This window comes from Lepidothrix coronata, unplaced genomic scaffold (assembly GCF_001604755.1).
Source record: "Lepidothrix coronata isolate B3197 unplaced genomic scaffold, Lepidothrix_coronata-1.0 Scaffold48, whole genome shotgun sequence".
In the NCBI taxonomy this organism is placed as follows: Eukaryota; Metazoa; Chordata; class Aves; order Passeriformes; family Pipridae; genus Lepidothrix; species Lepidothrix coronata.
The window spans coordinates 204534-228717 of record NW_016690228.1 but is presented as its reverse complement, the minus strand read 5'-3'; the positions used below and the strand labels follow the sequence as shown (position 1 = coordinate 228717).

Genomic DNA, 24184 nt, shown 5'->3' with positions numbered 1-24184 from the left:
GGCGGGGCCGAGGCCGGAGCGTCACATCCTAGGAATAAGGCGGAACGAAGGGATAAGAGATAATTTATGCATTAAAAAAAACATCGGATAAGGACGAGAGAAAACACTCGGGTCGCACGGAAATGATTCGTTTCCATCTCCTGAATACAGGATTTTAGGCGGGGTGGGTGTTATAAGTAAACTGAGGAAATTTGCTGCTCGGAATGAGTTAATGAAGTTACTGTATTGTATGGATTATTCTGTTAGAATCATAAATTGACATGTTGCATAATGCCTAACCACAAGTTCCTTAAAGTTATAAGCTGGCTAACACAACGCAAGGATGATTTGGCATATTTTGAAGATGTTTGTCCTAAGTGTATTAATAGGAACCTGCTTGGAGGGGTGAATCACGAGGAGTCCAGATGATCAGTTATCATCCCCATGGAAATTTCCAGGAGCATGAACACATAGAAATCAATGACTTTAATATCATTGGTGGACACCCCTCAGCAACGACAATTGCCCGGGAAAAGAGAAACCAACCCCAAGCCAGCCCGCGAAGAGGGAACCAAGCAGGATGCAGCCCGCGAAACTTCCTCCAATGGACTAATGACATGACTATGGGGGGGAGGTGACAACAGAGGGTATAACTGGTGCTGTTTCTGTTCCCTTTTCGTGGACCGCGGTTGGAATTGAGGTTTCCCCCGGTCGCCCGGCTAGCCGTTTTTGCTTGTTGGAATTAATAAATTTTTCTATCACCTTGCAATCAAAATTCTAGCCTCGTTTAGTCGGTCACAGTGGGGAACATGTAAAGGAAAGTATAAAGACAAATTAATCTGGGGAAAAAAAAAAAAACACTAAAAATGCATTTTAATATTAATATGCTTGCACTTAAGTTGGTGTCTATATGTTTCACTGTGTTTATATTTTGATTTTCTGAACATGCTGACACTTCGTATCACTTCTGAAAACCTCCCTCAGCTGATCCCTGCCTATGCAGAAGTTGTCAATCAACATCAGTCCCGCAGCACAAACTGTAAAATGCTCAGGCCCGTTCCAGTACAGCAGCAGAACAGCTTTTCCCTTTTTTCTGGTTTTCCTTGTCTCCTACCTGGTCATACTGGCGATGGAATTGAATCACCTGCAGATTGCTAAGCCGTGTGACTGGACAAAAAGTATTGCTCTCCTTACCTCCTATTTCAAATGACAGTTGCTCTTCTGAGCATCTCTAAGTGTCTTTTTAGAGTACCATAAAGGTGAGTTAACCATATATAGCATTTCATTAACCTTAGGCAGAGGTATAAATTTAACTTTCTACTGCACAGAAGTCACTGAGAGTTCTATGATGATCCATTTGTCAAGAAATGCATTCATTTTTACTTCTTCATTGGACATATACAATCATATATGATTAATTTTTTAAGCCTTCGGTGGAATTGGATTTCTTGAAAACTTAAATCTATTTTAAACTCATTAAAAATGTCCCCAACTAATCATTTTCTGTTCACTTATTTGCATAGAAATAATGCAGAGTAGCATGTTGCTTACTACATTTTTGGTCAGCAAACCCAGTTTAAAAAATAATATATTTAAAGTCTTGGAATCTAGGGTCTTTTCCTTAATTTTCCAAACTGATCCCCGAGACACCGGAACAGGTCAAAGTCTGTTCTCATCAATTCAGAGTTGTGATTCTGTTATTTTGCCCTAATACTACTGTCTCATGGTCACAGCAGCCAAATTCTTCCTCATTTGTAAGTATCAGAACCAAAAGAGCATCTCCCCTTGTCAGTTCCTTGATTACCTTCACAAGGAAGTTATAATCGATGAACTCAAGCCACATGTCATTGTAAGGACATAAAAATTTGGCTTTTAAAGACACTGAGTCATACTATGGTCCATCCAAATACATCCAGGCAAGCTCTGACATGGAAAACAGTGCTCTGAACATCTTCCTCCTATTACTGGCCATGCTACTACTACTACTGCTACTATTTTCTGGATGGTGAGCCGCAAGAAGCATATTGATTAAGCAGAGCAAACCAGATAATCAACACAAGGAAAATATATCTTTTGCCAAGAGTGAAAGACTGTAGGTTGTCTCCCTTGCAAGCAAGGAGGGGAGGAATTAAAGCGGCTGGGTCTTTGGTTATGGTTCTCTCCCAAAGCTCCTCTCAGCATGGTGCAGCTGTGTGCTCTATTATGCACAGGATGGTGCTGGTAGAGACAATCTGTCCATTACTATTTAATTTAATCCTACCATTAGTATGTTCCAGCATATTGTCACTATTAATGTGTGGCAATGTTGTCCAGATTTGTTATGCCATTTAAGTTAATTTTCTGCATACTTTTCCTATAAATTACTTTCCTAAGTAGTCTGTGCTACAGTATTCCATGATACAGTCAGGATCAATGCTGGCAAGAATCTCTGTCAGGAATGAAGAAGAATCTAGAAACAGATACTAGATTAAATCTTGTGAAATTGATAACGAGGGTTATGTGTGTGTTTTGGATTTACCTTTTACCACCAAGAATTTCCAAAATACATGTAAATGTAGCACCTGACCAGTGTAATTAGAATGGCAGGGACCAAAATTTTGTACTAAAGATTAAAGTTTCTGAGGTCAGGCAGAGGAGAGAGTATAATTGAGAGTTATCAAGGAAATCATGAGGCATATCATATAAAACTGGTAAAGTCAGTACTTGAGCCTTGCTGAATTGTCATGTACATACAAATGAATGAAGAATAAATCTTCCCAGCCACTGCACCAGGATTAGAGGTTGCTCCTACAAGCATTTGTATATTTAATTACCATAATATACTGTAAAAGCAAAAAGAGGTATGAGCTGTGGACTTCTGCTAATTTCTTCGGGTAACGTATTCAGAAAGATTACACAATAAAGAATGTAATGTTCTTTCTAGATACTATAATAATTGTCTGTATGACATCTTTGGTTGACTAGGTACCACAAGGTAGTATATTATATAAAATCCTAAACTGGAACTAATCATGGCCTTCAGGAATTACAAGAATACAATTATTCCTTGAAGAAGATGGTATATATGCCAAAAGGCTCAGGTATCTTTTGGGAATAAGTAAATCTACCCTGCTGTAAAAACTGTTAAGAAAAAGGTCTATTCAGAAATCTTGCAATTAGCATTTTAATACTGCCAAACTTCTCAAGGATTTTTTCCTTCTGGACACAATGCTGGAGCAATAGCTGTTCTATTGTTTCTGATAGTATTTGTATTCATTACCAGTTAATTTTACCTATTGTAATGTGTTCCTTGCAGGCATTTTTAAGGGTATAAAGCATTAATTTTTAGTCCTGACTGTTTTTATAACATCAGACCTTTAAAATAGCCCTGCTTTATTATTTAGTATTATTTATACAACAATATAAATATGCATAGTACCCTCCAGGCATAAGAATACTCCTTAAATGTAGCAATAATCTTCAGGCACTGCTTCTGGACCTCAATACAGCATGTTCTGGATATCAGGTCAATTAGATTTTCAGTCTCCACTTCCATTTTCTGAAGTAGTATTAGATAAAAGAGAGGTGGACCTGCTATAATGCTGAAGGATACTGTGGAGAAAGCAAGGGTCAATTTTCTTTTAGAGAGTGGAAGATGATAGTTTTTGACAGGTACCGTCAATTTCTTTTTGCAATAAAAGCTTTTTGCAATAAAATGGGAAGTGTGTGCAGCATTTTACATTTCCTAAATAAATTACCCAACACATACACACACGCGCACTTGTCAAAGCTAATGGCATTCTTTCTGCTGAACCTGACAAATTCCAGTCCTAAATCTTAACAAGAATAAATCTTGGCCAAATGTTGACATTTTACCCTCCTTCTGGGCCTACCTCTCCAAGGAGCAGAATAATTCCTCTTCTCCAGCATCCTGAGCTGTAACAATTAGTTCTATCAACCCTGCAGAATGCAGTGTCCCCACAACACAGCAAGCTTGCTCTAATGGAACATTTTCTGTCAAGTGCACAAAACTAAAAGTGATACTACAGCTTTCATTCATATTAATGTTTTGTGGTTTTGGTCTACAGTGAACTCAGATATTTTGCTTCCATAGGCATGTTTCAGATAAAGTATTTTAAAAGTCAAGCTGAACAATTCTTGTCTAGTTTAAGATTTTCTGTTCACAACTAATTGTACAGCAAGGTAGAGTACTCAGCCAGAAAAACCCTTGTAAAGTAAAATGCATCTCTAAAAATTCAGTTTTGCCATCGTGGTATAAAAACACTATATGCAGAGCTAATTATAGATATGCCTCTATTTGCCATAGTTTGTCATTGCCCTAAAATACAGGGATGTGTTCCCTATGATCAGCTACATGCATATGCTCTATAGTATATTCAGTTGCGTGTCTTCTCTATTTAGCCAAAATGTCCTGTGAAAAAACTTTGTATGTGAACCCTTGAGCATCATATTCAGGTATTGAACTAAGTATTTTAGTGCTGACAGCAAAAGAAAAGGCAGTTCTCCAGTGATCAAGGCCTCTTGATACCACTTGCAGGCTCCTGGGAAAAACAGAGAGTGGAAAGCTTGCCTGTCCTGGCTGTCTTTTTGAAGGTTTCCTACAGTTTGATGCTTTTCTTCTTTAGGCTTCTAGTGTCCTTGGATTAAATAAAAATCATAGCTTTTAATGAAATGTCTCTGTGGTTGAGGAAAGAAAACTTAAAAATGCAAAACCTTAAAATCTGTAAACCAACAGTGAAATAATGAAGAATAAACAGGTGTTTTCAGGGAAGGGAATATAGGGGACATTTCATTGTTTTACTTTTCTATATTTTAATACTATTTCTTTCATAGAAGAGAGTTTTATTCTATCTAACATTACCAAAGAAATGATGATGCGGCTGACTGGGATTCTGAGTATCTTTTATAGTAAGAAAGGACCTCTAATTCCTCTCATTTTTGTTATAGTTCATGATGCTGTTGAGTTGGAAATACATATTCAGTACAGAATGTTCCTCTACAGAAGTTATTTTGGTTACTATTGTAATATCCTGAAAAACACAGGTGAGCAAGGGTACATGGTGATTCTTAATATTCCACGTGTCCACTGAGGTATTTTCTCAAAGCAAGAGAAAGATAATTTTTATCTTAATAAAAATAAAAGAAAATAAAACAAAATAAAACCCCCCCAATTGTTAATAGCTAGAGGCAACAGACAAAAAGCTTTATTTTGACAAATGAATTTTCTCACTCCTTTTTCCTGCTTTCTCCCCTGTCCCTCTGGTGAGGAGGGAGGGAGCCACTAGCTATGTGGGTACTCGCTAGCAAGGACCAATGCATTGCAGCATCAGGCCCAGTTAGGAATGTGAGACAACTATAAACATAAACCATCAGATAGAATAGTCAGCTAGTATTTGGTGGGTCTAGAAAAACACAAGTAATGAATTAAAATTCTTGTGGAGGATTTGGGAAGTTTTGAGATTTGGTGGGGTTTGCATGTTTCGGGAGGTTGAATCAGCAATCTGAGATTTTAGCATTTATTTAGCATCTACAACACTGAATAAAGTAGGGCTGGAAGCTAATCCTTTTTCCTAAATCCAGCTAGCACAGACTTACATATATGCTGCCCATGACAAGCCTCCACCAGGATAGAAGTAGCGAAGTAGCTAGACTGATCCTAGTGGAGGCAGTATGCATGTCCTTATGCTACTTAAACTCCTAGTTTCCTGAGAGCCTTAGGTGGTACTGCTGTGATTCTAAAACTTGATTATTATTTTAGGGGATATTTCAACTCAGTGTGTCTGAAGCAATATGAGGGATGGGTTGCAGCCCATGACGTTGTGTTTTAGTGACATGAAACTTGAAGGGGTGATAAACTGTGCAGTATCACAAAGATGCACATGGGATGTGTTTGAGATGCAGAGATTGCTGGGTCAGTGCTGGAGAGTTGTTTAGGGTGGAGAAAGTTAAAACTGGTACAGTCATTAATACTGACTTTCTGGGCGTCATGTCTGACATGAACCATCCTTAGAGCCAGGCCTGGATGCTGTTCTGGAGAGAGTTAGTTTAGATTGTCCACAACAGAGCTATGAAATAAATGAACATTGAAAAGATACAAGTGATTTAGCTTCCAGTACTTGGGTTCATTTTACATCCCTCTTTTTTTGAGCAATATAGATGTGAAGTATTTAGATTCTACAGTTACTGTTTTCAGCCAAAAGTTTCTAAATTTCAACAGGAAAAAGATATTAGATCTGAATTTTACATAACACTGAAGGATTGAGGATGCAGCAGCAGTCACCACATTAATTATAAACAATTTTTGTAATTAAATATGAGTTATTAAGACATCAGTCTACTTGGATAAGAAAACTCCATATATTGAAGCTGGATTTTTACCAGATAGGATGTCTGTAGGCACAGCTGTTATCACACAAACATTTGCAGTCCTCAGACATGACTTTGCTATAATTTTTTTGCTACTTCTAGTGCCTTTTTGTCTCCTGTATTCATCCTGAAGTTCTACATAAGAGAGTAAGCTTGATTCTTGCTTTCATTTACCAGCACCTTGTACATAAAATATTTGTGAATTGGTGCAAGGAATTATGCACCAGTTCATCCCTATACAACACACTGCCATTGCACTCCAGAGTCTCTGCAGAATGTTTTGTGTACAAATGTAGATGATACCTGCTGCAGAGCATGTTAGGAGGGATGGTGGGAGGGAGAGACCATTGATGCTGCCTCCTTGGGGCAGGCCTAGGAGATGCAACTTTCTGGATGTGGCAGCTCTGGGAGGTGTGCTGCTGGTGACAGTGTCCCATACAGTACACCAAGGAGCATTACAACCACCAGGCAGCCTTTGGCTTTCCATGTGGCATTTTGTTTTACTCCTTCCCCAGCATGTGTGGGGTATGCTGTAAGGCCTATGTGGTCTGGGCAGTGAGGAAACCTGGCCACATGATCTTCCCTTCTGCAATGTGTTTTTAGTGCAGCTTGATCAGCTGAGGACAAAAAGTGACAAAGTCTGCATGTGTGGAGCTGGATTTCCCTAGCTCTGCTGCATTAAGCTGAAGTAGCATTACTACTTCTTTTTTGCTTGGGCTAGAAGTTGCCAAACAAAGGTTGCTGATTATCCAGCCCTGCAGATCCCATAGATACAGTACCACTAGTCAGATGTGATTACTGAAGGGAACTCCATTTTTGATATGTGGATCATGTATTAGTCCTCTATTCAGGTGGAATTAGGAAAGTAAAAATAAAGAAGTTTTCTGATTGAGCAGAACTCAAAGGCAGAATTTGAGCTGTGCAGGACTTTAGGATTTACCTGAGAGTTAGTTTTTAGTTTCCATCTTTCTTTGTATACTCATGCAAAATAGAAACCAGTAAACCCCTGAGAGTTATTCCCTCTGTCATAGGAAAATTTGACATGCTGGGGTAAAAAATTGTCAGAAATATAGCATTCAGCCAGACCTTGCCATGCTTCTCCTGAAGCAGTCTATTCCAAGACTGCACAAATGTCGTCTGGTTTATTAGTACAGATCTGCTTTGCTCTCCTCTCCGTGACTCCTGTTTGCCTAGGTGCTGTGATTGAGATGATCAAACTTTAGCTTCAGTTGGACGATGACTCAGAAACCAGTACATGTGTTTGCACTCCTGACAGCTGAAAGTCCAGACAGAGGAGGAGCTTACAAGGAATTGAAACTAATTTGTAGAAACTCCAAAGTTTTGAGTCTTTTCCTAGCCTAAGCAGCAATACTTGTGTCTGACAATTCAAAGTACTCCCAAAGCAATGTCTGGGGTTAGAGGATGGAGGGAAGGCAGCAGGTACAGGACAGCTGCTGGCTCTAGTACTCCATTTTCCTCTCAGAGTTACCCCTTGGATGGCAACAACAAAACAGAGAAGGGTAAAAGCACCCAGAAGCTGAAAACGTCTGGAGAGGAACAAAGCAGCCAAGCATCGGTCTACCAACAACAGCAAGAGCAGCAGTAAGTAACGAGGAGCCTCTCCAAGATGATGTTATGTGTATTGGGTGCCTGTTCCCGAGCTTGCTCGAGCTGTATATCTTTAAAGGGGGAAATACTTTGTAGAAAGCCTGTGAACGGGGCTGAGCGCACAAGCAGCATATTGTCCTTTTCTTGGTGCTTCCAGCATGGGACCCGAGTTGTTCTGGCAGGCTTTGGCATGGCTTACACCCTGTGCAATAGCAGTGGTCAGTTCTATATGTTGCATATTGGCATATGTAGGGTTTGTTTCCTGGCATCTTTTTTCAAAGTGAAATTTCAAATCTGGTTCTAGCTCCTTGTTTTCTTTTCTTCTAATATTTCATTCTGAGAAGTCTAAAAATACTTCTACTGGCTTAAGAGATGGATATAGGCTGCATTCCAGCACTGATCTGAATGCAGTCAAGGACACAGAACAGTTCCAGCAACTTCATGCTGACAAAAGTAAAACAAAACTTTAGCCCTCAGTTTCATTTTGTGCTTTATTGGAATCTATGCTCAGTCCATCTCTGGTTTTCCAGGAGCAATTCTGAGATAGCTTGTATAACCTGTGTCTTGCAGATATAGTACAGAATAGAAACTGAAAGTAGTGTGTGTATTTTTTATGCACGTGTTTAATACAAATAGGCTTAGCTGAACAGAGCTAATCGTTTAGTCTTTTTCTCCAAATGTGCTTTTCATGAGCTGTTAATAACAGTGCATGCAATGCTATTATTATTGTTATGTGCAGATCTCATGGCTTTCAAAGTGCAGCTGACAGGAACTGCAATCTGTTTCGGTTTCCTTTCCTTTTTTTCTGGATGAAGAAGGTGGAGCCACGCTGTGAAGGAGGTGGCAGGCTGATGATGGCAGTCAGCGGATCAGCAGCTTTCGATTACCCATGAATACTTGCCTACTAGGTAGTAGTGGTACGGGGACTTCTGAGAGCTGGGTCCCTTTGGAATCCGTCAGTACTTCAATGACTGACTTTCAGCAGAGCAAACAAAAAATCCTTAGTTACAGTCTGTTTATTTTCTGCCACTTCCAAGTGCGAAAGACGCTCTGTCTTGCCTGCCCTCATAGTGCCATATATCCACAGTAATATTTTTTGCTATGTGATACAAAAGATTCTGTGTCTTCAAAAAGTTCTAATAAAGAATTAATTCCTAAATTTCAAATGTACAAATTAAAGTCTGCATTAGTATGTAGTTAATGAGGAAGAGGGATGAGGGAAAGGCAGGTTCTGACAGAAACCATGTAATATGAGTGGTACAAATACTCAAAAAAAGAAGCGAACAAAGCTGGAGCTTGCATCCTTCCCTTGAGGAGGGGGGTACCAGCTGTCAATTTGAACAGGTTGAAGATGTTTAAACTGCAATTTCCTTAACTAACACACATTAAATTGGTAGATAGTATCTGAAATACTGAAGCAGACAAGGAGAGATCTTTATTCTCAAAACAAAAATTATTTCATTCATTATTACTTTGTTCTGTTATCTCAAGTTACATTTCAAGAAAGATCTCAGATTCAAATATCATTTTAGCAGTGATAAAGTTGACTCAGCCTTTTAGCACCAATCCTTTTAAATATGATCTTTAAAACTAAAATACCGGGGCACCCTCAGAATGGTCCAGGTTTTCAGGCTCTGGGATAACCAGAGCAGTAGGGTAGCTGAAGTCACAGTAGAAGAAAAAATATGTAGACTAGTATTAATTAAAGGCTTTCTGGAATACATATAACAGAGAGAACATGAGGGGCCTAAGTAAGATACTTCTGTGCCAAGGAGTGTTTCTATTCCAATTTCTGTGCTGCTCACTAATTTTTTGGAAACAGTCAGGATATGGTTTTGCTACCAGCAAAGCAGGAGCTGGAGTCTCCTTTGAAAGCTCTTGCTTGAGTTGATTCCATGCAAACTCTCAGTTTCAATCAGTCAGAGCAATTTGGAATGGGAAAACACCTTAGAAGCATCTTAAGGTGGGGTCAGGGGACCTTTCATGTAGACTGGACACATGAAATATGTGTGGGACATGGCATATTGCAGTCCACTAGTCAATATTCAAACTTGACTATTAAGAAGTACAAGGTAGGCAGCTGGTATTAGAGGATAATTTTGCTTTGGAAAAGCCCTTATATAATATGTTGAGGCTGAGAAGTCACAATAAAGTGGTCCTAATTAAGCTAAGAAAAATACATGTTCAAATGCAAAATTGAAATCACGCTTTGCACATCCCCCTCCAGTTATATATAGAATGTGGTTTCAGGCATGGAGAAAAAAGTCACAAAGATGACAAGTGCTTGAAACTGCTTATAATAGTAAGCTTGCATTTAAGTTACTTCACTTTGTCTGCTAAGTGCCATGAAATTAGCTAGCAGCAAGTGAATTTTCAAATTGCCCCTGTTCATATCTTTTCAGAAACAAAAGTCTGTACAGAAGAAAAGGTGAAGGAAAGCGGGGAAATTAGAGGGTAAAGTATAGCTAGCGCTTGAAAAAGAAACTGCTGCCCCCATTCAGCAGTCTGTCCTTGGCGCCTTTAAAGCTGGCAAGAATAATATTGGTTCTGGTAAAATCCATTAAAAAATGAAATTCAAGATAATAAAACCTGAGGATACATTGCCGCACAGCAGGTAACAGTCCCTCATCATTTTGTGTGAAAGGAGAGCAGAGTTGCTAGAATGCTTGACTCGAGAAATTATATTCTTTGCTGCTGGAACCAAATCCATAAGAACTATCTTTCTTTCATTTTCCAATCTTCATCCTGAATTTAAAAAAAAAAAACCATAGAAAATATCTATAGTGTTGTAAGACCCCTCAATCTTTTGCTGATAGACTATACTTAGCAGTTCTGAATTTTTTTTCTTTCATGATCTGAAGTTTCTTTTTTTTAAAAAGAAATTAGTCTACAAAACTCTAGGTGGATGCTTAGCAAAATGCTTGTTTTGCCCACTGCCCAGCCACCAGTGGGAGTGCTAGAAGAGTAATTTGAATTATGGACAATCTGTTCAGAGCTGAACTCTGTATCTGTTACAAAGGAGAAATCTCCCAACTCTGTCTTTCAGGCTTATGTACTATCTTTACAGCCCAGTGGGGCAATTCAGAGATGCCCAGCTTTGTTGTGGGCAGCAGCCAGCCTTTTCTCCAGCCAAGTGTCTGGTTGCAGATCTATATAAGACAATAATTATAGTGTTAGGCTGGGCTGTGGGGGTTGCTGTGTTCCTTATAATGCTTGGAGGAGGGGAGGAAGTCCTTCCAGCTCCTGTATTGGAAGTTTTTTTTGGAAGAGCTTGACTTGCACAAGCCCTGATGTTCCCTTGATGGATAGCTTGATGAGGAGCTGTGATGAGGTTATGAATAGGGAATTTATAGGAGGATGCCATGTTTGGGCAGGGGCAGTAAAAGGACAAATTCTCTGATTCAGAGGCAGCGGAGGAGAAAATACATTGAAAGAGAGGGGAAGCAGAGTTGAACATGCCACCAGCTTAAGTCCTAATCTTCATGTGTTACAGCATCTGACCTGCTGAGCTTTCCAGGCACGCTGGCAAGACTGACTTGCAACACATGGATGCCCCTGCAGGGGATAGCTTGGCTCAGCGCTTGGTGTTGCCAAGCCCAGCGTCTGGCCTGCCCATGTGTGGATGCTCCGTGCTTCTCACAGCTAGTGATTACCAGGTTCTCCAGCTGGCTCTGGCATGCTGGCTACATCCCTGGTACTGCACTGAGATAACTTAGCTGCTCTAGGACCTGGGGACAGCATAAGCATGGCCATGTCTGACTTCATAGACTTTGCTGGGTCTGATGCTAATCTATAACACGCCACAGTGAGTTCTGCCCCTTTGGTGTAGTCTGACCACAACCATAGGCTGACTAATGGCATATTAGCATTTTACAGAGGAGAGAGAAAGCTCTGCTCTGGGCCAAGTTTGGGCTGAGAGCTACCCCTGGGCTCCCTGATTTGATCCATCACTGTAGCAATTTTCTTGGAGCTTTAGAACCTGGTCGAGATCATCCAAAACAGTGTGCTGGCTGAAGCACATCTTTCTGATGTGCTACGACCAGAACAAGCTGCTGAGTCTGAGCTCCATCTAAACTCTTGGAAATTCAATTCCAGTTTTCATTTTTAGTCTTTAGGCCAAATTTTAACTTAAGGAATTTTCTACAAGCATGTGGGTAAAACAGAACCTCAGGTCTGTTTCTTTCCTGCAGATTTCTGACTCATACTTTCTCATGGGCCTCTCTCTGCTGCTGTTTCACTTCTCGCTGTGGTAATTAAGTGCATTCCTGGCCTGTGGCAAACACAGGACAAAATCCAAGGACACAGACTTTTGATGATAAACATTTCCTTCTAATGCAGTTCATTTTCTGCCTCTTATGCTAAGACCACACATGCAGTGAGGGTGAATCCGACAGTGTGTAATGCTAAGCCCGAATAATTCACTTTTGTCTCTGAGCTGCAAACTAGTAAGATGCTGCTGCTGATAAAGATGGAAAGCCAGACCCCCAAGCCTGCATGCAAGGTTTGTACACCCTCCCAGAGCTCTGCTTAAGGCACTGCTGGGACACAGAGCATATTGCTTGGCTGAAGTCTAGAACTGTGGTTGTCAATTATTGTTAGCATCTGGCCGTGTGCGTATTGTGAAATGGGGATACCTACAGGATAGTTGTCTGCTTGTTGGGATTTGGCATCTTGTAGTCCTCTGATTTGGCAGCTTCCATGGTGCTCAGCAGCATATGGCTGTTTCATCAGGCATGGGAGCCTCGGTGAAAACAATACTTTGTGGTGCCACAGACTTGACAGCTCTTAAAACAATTCCTGATAAATGAATGTAAAAATAGGCTTAGCGTACCTTTGAAGGAAATTTAACAGTTGTCTTTGGCAGTTTTGTCTCTTTTTCATTTTAAATTTGGTCTCAACATACTATTTAATGCAGTATTTCACCCATATCGTCCCCTGAGTCCCCCCTCTAGACTCAGTCTGACCTGGTCTTCTTCCCAAGCTTTAGTCATTTGCTCTCCAACTACATTCTCAGATTCTACATTTTCTTACACAGAGCACTTTGCCTAGCAGAGCAAGATATTTAGCTTTAAGCTCTGTGGCATTTATGTATCAATGCAGCTGCAGTACAAAACACAGTGGAACTGGAAATAGTTTATAACAGCCATTGCTTTTGTAACTCTTTAAACTATTTCACACTTCATTTGGAAAGCTCTCCAGTGGTAGATGGCTGGAGTAGACTTGAGAAAAAACTGAAGAGCACGGCTCTGCAAAAAATATTACTGGTGAACCGCAGTTCTCGTGGTTTTTCAATTTTAGAAATAAACTATTTTATACAAACCTTTGAAGAAAGTAGAACAAAAGTTTTGATGGTCAATGCCCTGAAAGCATTGAGGTGTCCTTGAGTGGTGCTAGTTAGATAAGTAAACTTATACACAGGATTCAGAATTTAGGGTTGCAGACATGGTGTTTTTTGTGTTGCTGATCACTCATATTGTAAACTATCACTGCAGATTTTCTATGACTGTACTGCATGTTTCTCCTGATGTATAACCCTCTATTTATATGTATGTGCTGGGTTTGGTTGGAGTAGAGTTTATTTCTTCACAGTGGCTGCTGTGGGGCCATGGTTTCAATTTGTGACCAAAACAGTGTTGATAACGCAGAGATGTTTTCATTACTGCTGAGCAGTGCTGATGCAGAGTCAGGGCCTTTTCTGCCTCTCACCCCACTCCACCAGTGAGCAGACTCAGGGTGCATAAGAGGTTGGCAGGGGACACAGTTGGGACAGTGGACCCCAACTGACCAAAGTGATATCCCATAACATATGGCATCATGCTCAGTATATAAAGCTGGGGAAGGAAGAAGGAAGGGGGGGATGTTCATAGTGATGGCATTTGTCTTCCCAAGTTACGCATTATGTGTAATGGAGCCCTGCTTTCCTGGGGATGGCTGAACACCTGCCTGTCCATGGGAAGCAGTGAATAAATTCTGCTTTGCTTGTGTACACAGCTTCTGTTTTACCTATTAAACTGTTTTGTCTCAACCCACAACTGTTCTCACTTTAACCCTTCTAATTCTCTTTCCCGTTCCACCAGGCGGGAGTGAGTGAGCAGCTCTGTGGTGCTTAGTGGCTGGCTGGGGTTAGACCACAACAATATGTTGTTATATAGGTATTTATAACCCCACTACTGTGGTATTTTATGTCTGTCTGTTTGAAAAATCATAGAAGGTTCCTTCTTGTTTTTATTTCAGTATAGATACATTCTCTTATTGGGTTATAATTTTTTTACTCTCATTAATATCTGTTCAGTCTCTGCAATGAGTCAATACATTCCCATTTTCTGTGGAGAAAATATAACAAAAAATTCCCTTCAAGGTTAATATGTTCTATAAAGGTAGAAGAAGATTTGTTTTTCTCTTTTGAAGAGCTATAACCAGGTTAAGATGTTCTTCCTACCTCTTTGAGTGACTTCTGTATTTGTATTTATAAAACAATCCTATCTCAAAGATAGGCTTAAGTCTTATAACAATTAGAATCATTATTAGGGAAACAGTAAAGTTAAATTCTTTATAATCTTTTCTGGCTGAGGATTTTGGAGCACTTCCTATATTGGTATAAAGCACAAAAAGTCTGCATACAACTGATAGCTTTAAATCTTCACATTTCCTTAATTGCTACCCAGGTAAGTAGGATAATTTGCTCCAGATTTGTGGCTACTGTGGCAACCCAGAAACTGACTGGAATATTAAGTTGACAGGCTGTAGCGGGTTTTATAGGCTTTACTGGATCAGAGGTTTTGCCTGAACAAAGAAACGACATGCAATATCCTGCAAAATGGATAAAAACATGAAGTGAAAGCTGGTGGTGGGGGGGGTTGCATTAACTTTCTTTCCTTCAAAAAAACCCTCAAGAAAATAAGGGATGCTAGGTGTGGGGTTTAGAACTGGTAGGGCACATGGAGTCTCTCAGGTAACAGCTCCTCTGGCTCTTCTCCTGCTGTAGGATTGAAAATCCAGGACCAGTTCATACCTTGATTTTCACCCATCACACAAGAAGTTTACGGTGTATTTGCTCTCCCTTTCTCCTCATCACGGAATCATAGAATGGTTTGTGTTGGAAGGGACCATAAATATCATTTAGATCCAACCCCCCTGCCATGGACAGGGATCCTTGCACTAGATCAGGCTATTCAGTGCCCTGTATAGCCTGGTCTTAAACATCTCCAGGAATGGGGAATCCATGAGGTCTCAGGGCAACCTGTTCCGATGCCTCGCCACCCTTACAGTAAAGAATTTCTTCCTAGTATCTAATCTAAACCTACCCTCCTTTAGCTTAAGGCCATTTGTGATCCCAGTACCCAAAGCTACACTCTGATATATCTTTCCAGAGACCACGGTGAACACTATAAAATAAGATAAACTCAATAATGCTTTTTTTCCCCTATTTTTTTTTCTTATAACTTGGACTGAAACAAAGCATGTAATATAAAAACAAAGCATATAGTATAAGCATTAGGTAAAAGACAAACAAAAGTTGGTATCCTGTTCTCCCTTTCCCTCCCCAACTGGAGACTTGGCATCCTCATTTTATTTTACTTCACCTTTATTCAATAACATGGAAACCAATTTGGCCTTACATTAAGCACTCTTTTAACCACAATAGCTCTTAATCTCTCTTCAGAAAACAGATGGTAAATGTAGTGTCACCTCTACCCCTTTTGTAAACTGATTGATCTTTGCTGTACTTCATGTCCTTCTGAACTTCTGAAGGTGAGGTCATGGTCAGATGTCAGAAGAGTGCCCCCACCTGGCCTCCTGGACTCTGAGCTTTCCAGCCAAAAAGCAGAAGCGGATAAAGGAAATGATTCATGGCATAAGGGCTAGATTTGATACAGTGATTTCTCATATATGTTCAGACTAGCAGAGGTCCCTGCTTTCTTTTAAACTTGATTCTAATTTAAAGCAAATCAACTAAACAAACACTGTTTGAAGTCATCAAAGTACATGATATAAAAATTCTGCCCTCTAGTGCTGTGAAACAGTGTGATGTCTAAGATGCACTGATTGATTTATGGGAGGGGAAAATATGTAGCCTTGCAACCCACAATTTCAGCCATTTTTATCACTTCCAAAGGGGAGGGAGGGGAGTGTAAAAGGTACTTAATTTTTGTGTATTAACTAGAGAGAAATATGATTTTAATATCTGAAACAACAGCAAAAGTTACTAAACAAATCTTGAACCAGATAAATTGTGCAACAGCTTGTCAAAGGCACTTTGGGATAAATTGTAAATGCTACTACTCAGTCAAATAAAGAAAAATCTGAAACAACATCACTGGTGGGGAATGTTATGCTATAAGTGAGGTGTGTTGTCAAAGCTTCTTTTAAGTAATAGTTGCAGTTGTGTGATGAATGCTAGTGGGGCACTGCTGCTCTCTTAGCTCCTGCCTTTGAGAGTCTGGAATTCATTGGAGAGGTGAAGAACAGTCTCACAGTCTCAGGGGCACCAGAGTATGCTGGCAGGAAGGGAAAGGATCATATTAAATAGCACCACTAAAGCTCACAGCTCTATCATTACTAGTTTAATCTCATAAATTAATCCACATTCTCCTAGAATAAGTCTTCAAAGAGAAAGAGGTAATTGGCTATAAATACTCTCCTTCCCAAACCCTGAGTTACACTGATACGGCAGCAGACAGCTTTTGGCACTTTGATCTCTCTGCATGATTTTCATTTCCCTTTTAAGCCTTAGTCTTGGGCCTCATTGTTTCATTTCTTTTCCACAGCCAGCTGTACTTTCTCTACTTCCTAGCTTGTCCTCCAGCCACCCCCTGTGGTCCTTCCTTAAGAACATCAGACATCACCCCTCATTATTCTTTGTTGGCTGCTCTTCTCCTTGTGCTTTTGCTGCAGTGAAGCCAGATGAAATGTCTGTGCCCATGTGTGCATATAAAACTCTGCCAAAAGAGATGTGAGTTTACTCTGATACATGGGGCCAACTGCTGCTTAGTGCATTTCTGGTAAATCTGCACTTCCATGGCACAGCTTCTGCTGAGCAGGAGCTATGTAAACTACTCACAAAATACACCACATAGATAAAACCCTTTGTCTTCTCCAAGTGGAACTGACATGTTTTCATCACTCTTTTGATCACCTTGAGTCTCTTAATACACTCTGAACCCTGTCTTGCCTCTTTGCTGTCACGCAAGATTGATAGCTCCTTGAGACAGCAACTGCATTTTGAATTAAGTCTAGCAAAACAGGGTCCTTGTCCTGATTCAGTGAGTCACACCTTAGGCATGACAGCAAGATGAATACGTCCAAGGAATTCCTGGTACCTGAAAATGTAAGGCTGACAAGGAAACCAAGGCTCAGTCTGAGAGTAAGTCACCTGGGTCCATCACAAACAGTGTGACTTTGCATACTCCTTCGCCACCTTTTGGGCAGACTGCTTAAATCCACAAGGTGCTTGGTGCCCTCAAGGTATGGGGTGGGACTGTCAGCACCAGTGCTTTTCCCAGTAGACACCCAATGGTGTTCCACATGGAACATTTTGGTTCAAGGAAGGGATTTGATTCAAAATGCATGAGATTTGAGGTCAGCAGTGTAGAGTGAGACTTGAATAAGAACAGCGAAGACTATGCTATAAGTTTCTGGAAATGTTATCCTTGGTATCTGCTGTCAGCTCCAAATATAATAAGTATTTCTAGAGTATTTACCAAAAATTCCTGAAGAGATGAATCAGAATAAATACCAAGTTTTTTATGAAGTTATTTGCTAAGACAGCAAAAAACTGACTTTTTTGATAAAGGCACTCCCTTCTAGTCCTGGTTTTGCGTAAACAGGAAAAATAAGAGTGTTTTCTTTCATTTTAGTGTCAGCCCATATGTCTTGGTAACTCCAAATGAAACCAGAAGAAAACAGTTGCAGCAAAGTAAGTTGAATTGTCTAATATGGTAAGTTGAATTGTCTAATATGGTAATAATATTCTACTTGAATAACTTTAGGGTTTTGTGCATTTTATTGCTCTTGCAACTTTTATCCTCATTTTCACAATGGTTTTGTATGTGCAGCTGTGACGGTAAAGTCAGTACTATGAGCATTCTCCATCATCACGTAGCTTTTCCGAAGATTGGCTCCTTATCTGGCTACACTTCATGCAGAATAAATTTTGTTCAGGAGAAGGGTTGTGGTAATTTCAGTGCTGGAGCTGTTCAAGATGGCTTCTACAAAACTGCCAGAATTAGCTCTATCCAGCTTTTACAGGACTGAATTAATATTGGAGAACCCAACTTTGAACAGTCTCTGGGTCAGTAGGAAGAAGAAAACATATAGATAAGAAATATTTTTGAAAATACTCCCATGAGGAAACAAAAGTAACTACAGCCCCTGTTGGTTCTTGAATCTACATTTAAGGTTGTAGGTGGCCTTTTCAGTGAAGTTGGTAAAGGTCATTATAAATGGAAAGTATCTATATATACGCTGACTTTTTCTTGGCTTTGAGTCTTGCAGGTGAAAGTAGCTAAGCAGGAACACCCTGAACCTCTACCAGAAAGATCTTTCATTGGCAAAGTTACAGCTAGAGTCAGTTTTGAAATAAATTCTGTATGCAGAGGTGACTGAGCACTGCAGTCCTGCACTCCTGGCCATTGATTTATGCAAGATACGAAAGCTGAAGGAGTGTGAGTCAGCACTTCTCACATCTTGAGCCCTCAAGGAAACAATTAAATTAAATCCTTCTCAAACTTTGTGAGTTTGGCAGAAATGCTTCACCATCAGGCTAGTATGGGTTATGGGTTGGGTTTCCTTTAGCTGCAAGAAATAAAATTGACTTATCTTGAACCAAACCATAATCTTCTGGAAGGATGAATAGCATCAGATCATCTTAGACTCGCCTGTGACATTAACAGCAAAGGTGCTGCTACTATAATAAAGATCTAGTTTCACTTTGTGCCAGCAGCATGTAAGGTCTGAAGCATGCCAAGTATTTACATTTTGGATACTGGCAGAAATAGGACCTAGTTGAATGCAGTCTCTACCTAACTGTTTGTTTTAAAGGTGAAATAAAAAGCTGATGTCTCTTTGGGGTCTCTTTAGAAACTTGCTCACGTACTGGCTTTATCCTCTAAGAGGACACCTGGTGTTAGTGTCTGATAGCCATAGCCAGTCATTAGGAAATATGATTAGTAAGAGTGAAATGAGCTCCTAAAGCAACTGAAGTGATAATGTAAAACACAGGTTTTGTTGGGCTTGCTATTGGAAGGAATTGTTGGTTTTCTTCCTCTGGCAGTTGATAAAGAGCTAAGTTAAATCAACCAGCCATCCTAGGGCATATGGCTGGCACCCTGTCTGTGTTGTCTTCCACTGACTACACTGGGAAATTGCTGCCCATCTCACATGTGTTGAAGTGTCTTAATCTGAACATGATTCATGCATTCCTCTTGCTTTTATTTAAAGAGCATGTGGTTGGGAGGGAAAATTACTTCTCATTTCCCTGCTGGGGAGCATTATACCACAAACATTTCCCTCCGTGCAGCAGTAACATCTTAATTGTAACAACTTCTGCTTTACCTGCAGGACTAAATAATGTGGCTTTTACCTACAGGTTCCCAGAGGTTAAAAAGCAGTCTATTAGCAGTCCCTTAGCTGTTTTTTGTTTTGCTTTTGGGGTTTAGTCCTGGGGTTTGCTCACCATTAGAGTCTCGAGGTAGGAAAACATTTGCCTTGTTAGCTGATCATTGCAGTGACGGAGTAACATCTTGGGGGATGTCTGCACCCCTTGAGAACAAGTTTGTTCCTGGATGGTCTTAAGGATTACATGTAATTAGCAATACTGCATGCTTTTTAGTATTCTCTCTAACTTCCATATATTTGTTTCTTTTTATGCCTGCTCAGTTGCTAAGAAAGAGCTAGATGACCTGGAGCGGTGGAAGGAAGAGCACAGGCCAGGGCCGATTACATTGGTTCCACAGAGACTGGGTAAGATGTGAATCAGCATTTGCACATTGCAAAATTTTGTTTTACAGAACATGAGGCATTTTTCACTTTTTCTCGCATGTTACTTATTAAAGAGATTCAGTATCAATAAGGGCTAACAGGAGCCTAATGCAGGTGCTCTGTGCTTCTTGATGGTCATGGCAATGAAGATGTTTCTCAAACAAAACAGCATAGATTGTCACTCAAGAAATATGCTGAGATTAGAGTAGAAAATCTGTGCTAAAATTTGGGTAAAACAGGTGGATTATCCCTCCTGCTGTTGATGCTGTCTTTGGTTGATGTCTCTGAGGGGGCACACATTTGCCATTAGTATGAAGATGGACAGCACGTGTTGGAGACTCTCCAGTTGCCCATAAGAATACTCCTCTGTCTTAGGGGCTAGTATGTGTGCTTTCATGACTGCTGGCTCTTGAAGAGGCAAGAGTGATCCCTGCAGCTTCAGCATTTGTAGGCTAAATGTGCATGAAGCTCTGTATTACCAATTTTATAAAAATAACAACAAAGATAAGTAAATGAAAAACAGGATAAAAAGCTACAAGAACTGAAGTCCCCATGAACTGATGTGTTTGTGAAGATAATCAACATCTTTTCTAGACAGGTTGTGGCGTTTATTAATATAATAAATAATAAACCCACATGACCCCGTTGGTTGAGGGTTCAAACAATCAAATCTGTTCATTGGAAGCAAACAACACCCTTTATATGCACTTTAAAACAACACGTGATTCTCTTAACCAATCACCATGTGGTACCACAATGCCCATGTGTGTAGGAGTACATTCGGGACTTCATCTCCCAGGATGCCCCTTCCACCATCCCTAAAACACGCCCCCTACAACATGCGAGAGAAACTGTAGGAGATCTCTTCAATTGCAACCACTATAAAATATTTAATTTAATCATATTTCAGAGTTACTTTAAAAAAAAAAAATTAGAAGACAAAACCAAACCAACTCAACCCAAAACAAATCTTGTTCAGAGAATAGAACTGCCGATTGTGCTGAAGCAAGAGGAATGTTATTAGAAGTGTTTTTCAAGTATCAGTCTTCAGACCTATCTTGTTTCAGTATCTTTCTTTAATGTCTTTGGCATTAAAGCTAGGAGAAAGCTGATGAAACTTGCTGACAAGACAGCTTTAAAGCATCATCTGTATAGACTATGATGGGATGACCTTGAGAAACTGACTAATAAAAATCAGGCAAAATTAATTCTAGCAAATTGAATTATTATAACAATGCCTTTATTAGTTTTATAAACCTAGAGCTGCCCTTCCTTCCCTTGGCTATCATAGGAGAATCTGGGGTGCACGGTGCAGGCTATTGGCTACCTTGACCTGCAAATTAAGTTCTTTCTTTGCCATACTACACATGATAAGTTTGCAGTGGGATAATGTGTATAAAAATAGATAGCAGGTGGGACATAGAGGAATTTGAACTGACTCCAACTCAGACTTGGTTTTTAGATCAAGGTGATACGGGTCCCACATATTCTGCCCTGCAGCCTGAGTCAGTTTGCCGTGGTGGTAATGCCCTGTATTCCCACCATCACGTGCAGTCGTGTGGCCAGACATGGTCCTTGTGAATTTATGCATATCTGCTTCTTGCTTGTGAGTCATTCCTAGAAGACATGCTTCTGTCACAAGAGGATCACAAAGCTTTTTGCTGAAGAAAGTGAAATCTGAAAACAGAAATTTGGTGTATGGTGTCTATGTAGAATGTGTGTGGGCTGGCTGTGTGACTGAGGATGTGGTGTCAAAGCTGCAGGGACTGGTTGTGGGGAGTCTTACCTTCTTCTGGGCCCATAGCATTTAAAAACTTTCTTGAGGAAGAAGCAAATTAAGAGAAGGAAAAAAAAAAGTAAGAAAATATGATCCCTTCGGTCATTGTCTAGCTGCAACTTAGACTCCTGGAGACTGAAACACTATGTTCAGTGCCTCTGAAAAGAGGTAATGTGCAAAGATTATTAGATCTTATCATTCCCATGGGAACAAATTTGGAGCTGAAGCGAGCTCAAGGAAGGAGAAAAAAATATAAGTGGCATCTCTAATTTCACCACTGTAGGTACTCATTAAGGTAAAAAAGTATCATGTGTTTTTTCTCAGAGTGATTTTAAGAGATTACACATCTAGTCTAAATCACCAGAGAATCCTTGAAGTTTCTTAACACTCATGCTTTCCATAGGGAAATAAGTATTCTGGATTTCAGCTCTGTAATATTTGACTGGCAAACTTGCAGGCACCATGGAGAGATGAGAGCAATGAAGGATGCAAGTTCTACCCTCCTTCATAAGCAATGAGTGAAGCAACAATTCATGCCTGATAAAATGGTCTCTTTTTTGATCATATCATATATAGCCAGTCACTACATACTCTGACTTCAGCAAAACATTTGACACACTACAGCCAAACCTTGAATGAATTAAACCTGGCTGAAAGGCTATAGGCTATAGCTAATAATGATCAGAAAAATATTTGTTTAGAGATGATACTCATCACTACATGCAAAGAAAGTACAGTACACACAAAAAATATTGCCAATAAAAGGCTAGAAAAAAAAACAGAGATCAAGCATCCAAAAGGTTTAAAAACTTGTTTAGTAGCCATTTTATTTTCTAGACCTGTGAAGGAGTCACTCCACTCAATGCTAGCCGTATGCTTATTGCTGCTCTAAGCTTGTTGCCTGTATACTGTATGACCAGTCTTTTTTGAGAACTTATCCTACAGATTTATTTCTGTGCGTAGAAATGTTGCCACACTTAGGGAATTGATCTCCCCTTCACTGAACCTCACAAAAGCACCTAAAGATTAGTTACCTTCCATTAGTAAGTGGAGGAAGCTGTCTTTAGAGAAGAGTGATCCCTTATGAAAGATCTAGTATATTTGTCTTACATTTCATAGAATGGCTTGAATCTGAAGGAACCTTAAATATCATATAGTTCCAACTTCCCTGCCATGGGTAGTGATGCCACCCACTAGACCAGGTTGCTCAAAGCCACATCCAACCTGGTTTTGAACACTCCCGGGGTGGAACATGCACAACTTCGCTGGGCAACCTGTGCTAGTGCTTCACCACCTTCACAACGAAAAATGTCTTCATTACATTTAATCTAAATCTCTCTTCTTTTGGTTTAAAGCCACTCCTCCTTGTCCTATCACTACATGCCCTTGCAAAAAATCCCTCTCTAGCTTTCTTCTAGGCCCTCTTAAGGTACTAAAAGGCTTCTAGGAGGTCCCCCTGGAGCCTTCTCCTCTTCAGGCTGAACAACTCCAGCTTTCTCAGCCTGACTTCATAGGAGAGGTGCTCCAGCACTCTAATTGTCTTCAAGGCCCTCCTATGGACTCACTCCAGCAGGTCTATGTCCTTCTTATGTTGGGGACTCCAGGGCTGGATGCAACACTCCAGATGGGGTCCCACAAGAGTGGAATAAAGGGGCAGAATCAACCTTACTTGACCTGCTGGCCATGCTGCTTTTGATGCAGCCCAGGATATCAGGCACGTCAGGTTGCATAGATTGGTGCAGCTGCTTCTATAGTTAGGAGGCACAAAGAGGAGAATTTCTCATTAAAACACTAAGGGAAAATACACTCCCTACCCTCCAAATGGAGTAAGAATTGCTGTTGATTTTTAGGACAACTGAGGGAATGAATTATTTCCTCTCCCAAAGCAAGAAAATACTTTGGAAAATAGTAGAGCAGAATAATAAAATCAAAGTCCTCCATCCCTTAAGCCCTAGTATCAAGTTCTTTGTGTGGTTAGGTTTTTGTTTGTTTTGTTTGTGAGTTGTTTGTTTTTATTGAATGCTGAACATTATGGCCAGAGCTTTAGATGTTCTCAAAAGAGAGGCCATGCCTTTGAACGAGGACACCTTCTGCTACCTGGATATGAATGTGAGGTTTGTGGGAAAAGGGTTTGACTTCCATTTCAGAAAGGGGATTCTTCCTCGAGCGCCAAAACATTTGTTAGAAAATATTAAAGTGATAGCATCCCATTAGAGCTGGCAGAGTCCAAGATCCTAAGTTTGATAAAAGATAAACTTTTTGGTAATAGAATTTCTGACTCTGTATGTGTGTGACAAACTGAGCAAAGGTGAGAATAGTTGGATTGAAAAATGAAAACTCACCTGCAAAGCATGACTGATTTTCTGAAAATGGAATAGTTCCTCAGTAAACTGATCATATACTGTAGAGACACATTTGTTGGTAGAGTGGGTGATACAGTGGATGCTCTGTAAATAATAAGCAAGTGCTTTTGAT

The 24184-nt window shown here is 40.1% G+C and overlaps 1 protein-coding gene across 2 annotated transcripts in view; it reads left to right on the top strand.

Annotated features, from left to right (window-relative positions):
• The first annotated feature begins 7647 nt into the window (after positions 1-7647).
• EPSTI1 (epithelial stromal interaction 1 (breast)) overlaps positions 7648-24184 on the top strand; it is an 89756-nt gene continuing 73219 nt past the window's right edge. For both annotated transcript variants that reach the window (XM_017815043.1, XM_017815044.1), the window contains exons 1-3: positions 7648-7947; positions 17811-17869; positions 19831-19914. In XM_017815043.1, coding sequence (XP_017670532.1) covers positions 7751-7947; positions 17811-17869; positions 19831-19914 — 340 coding nt within the window. In that variant the 5' untranslated portion in view covers positions 7648-7750. The remainder of the gene's footprint in view (positions 7948-17810; positions 17870-19830; positions 19915-24184) is intronic.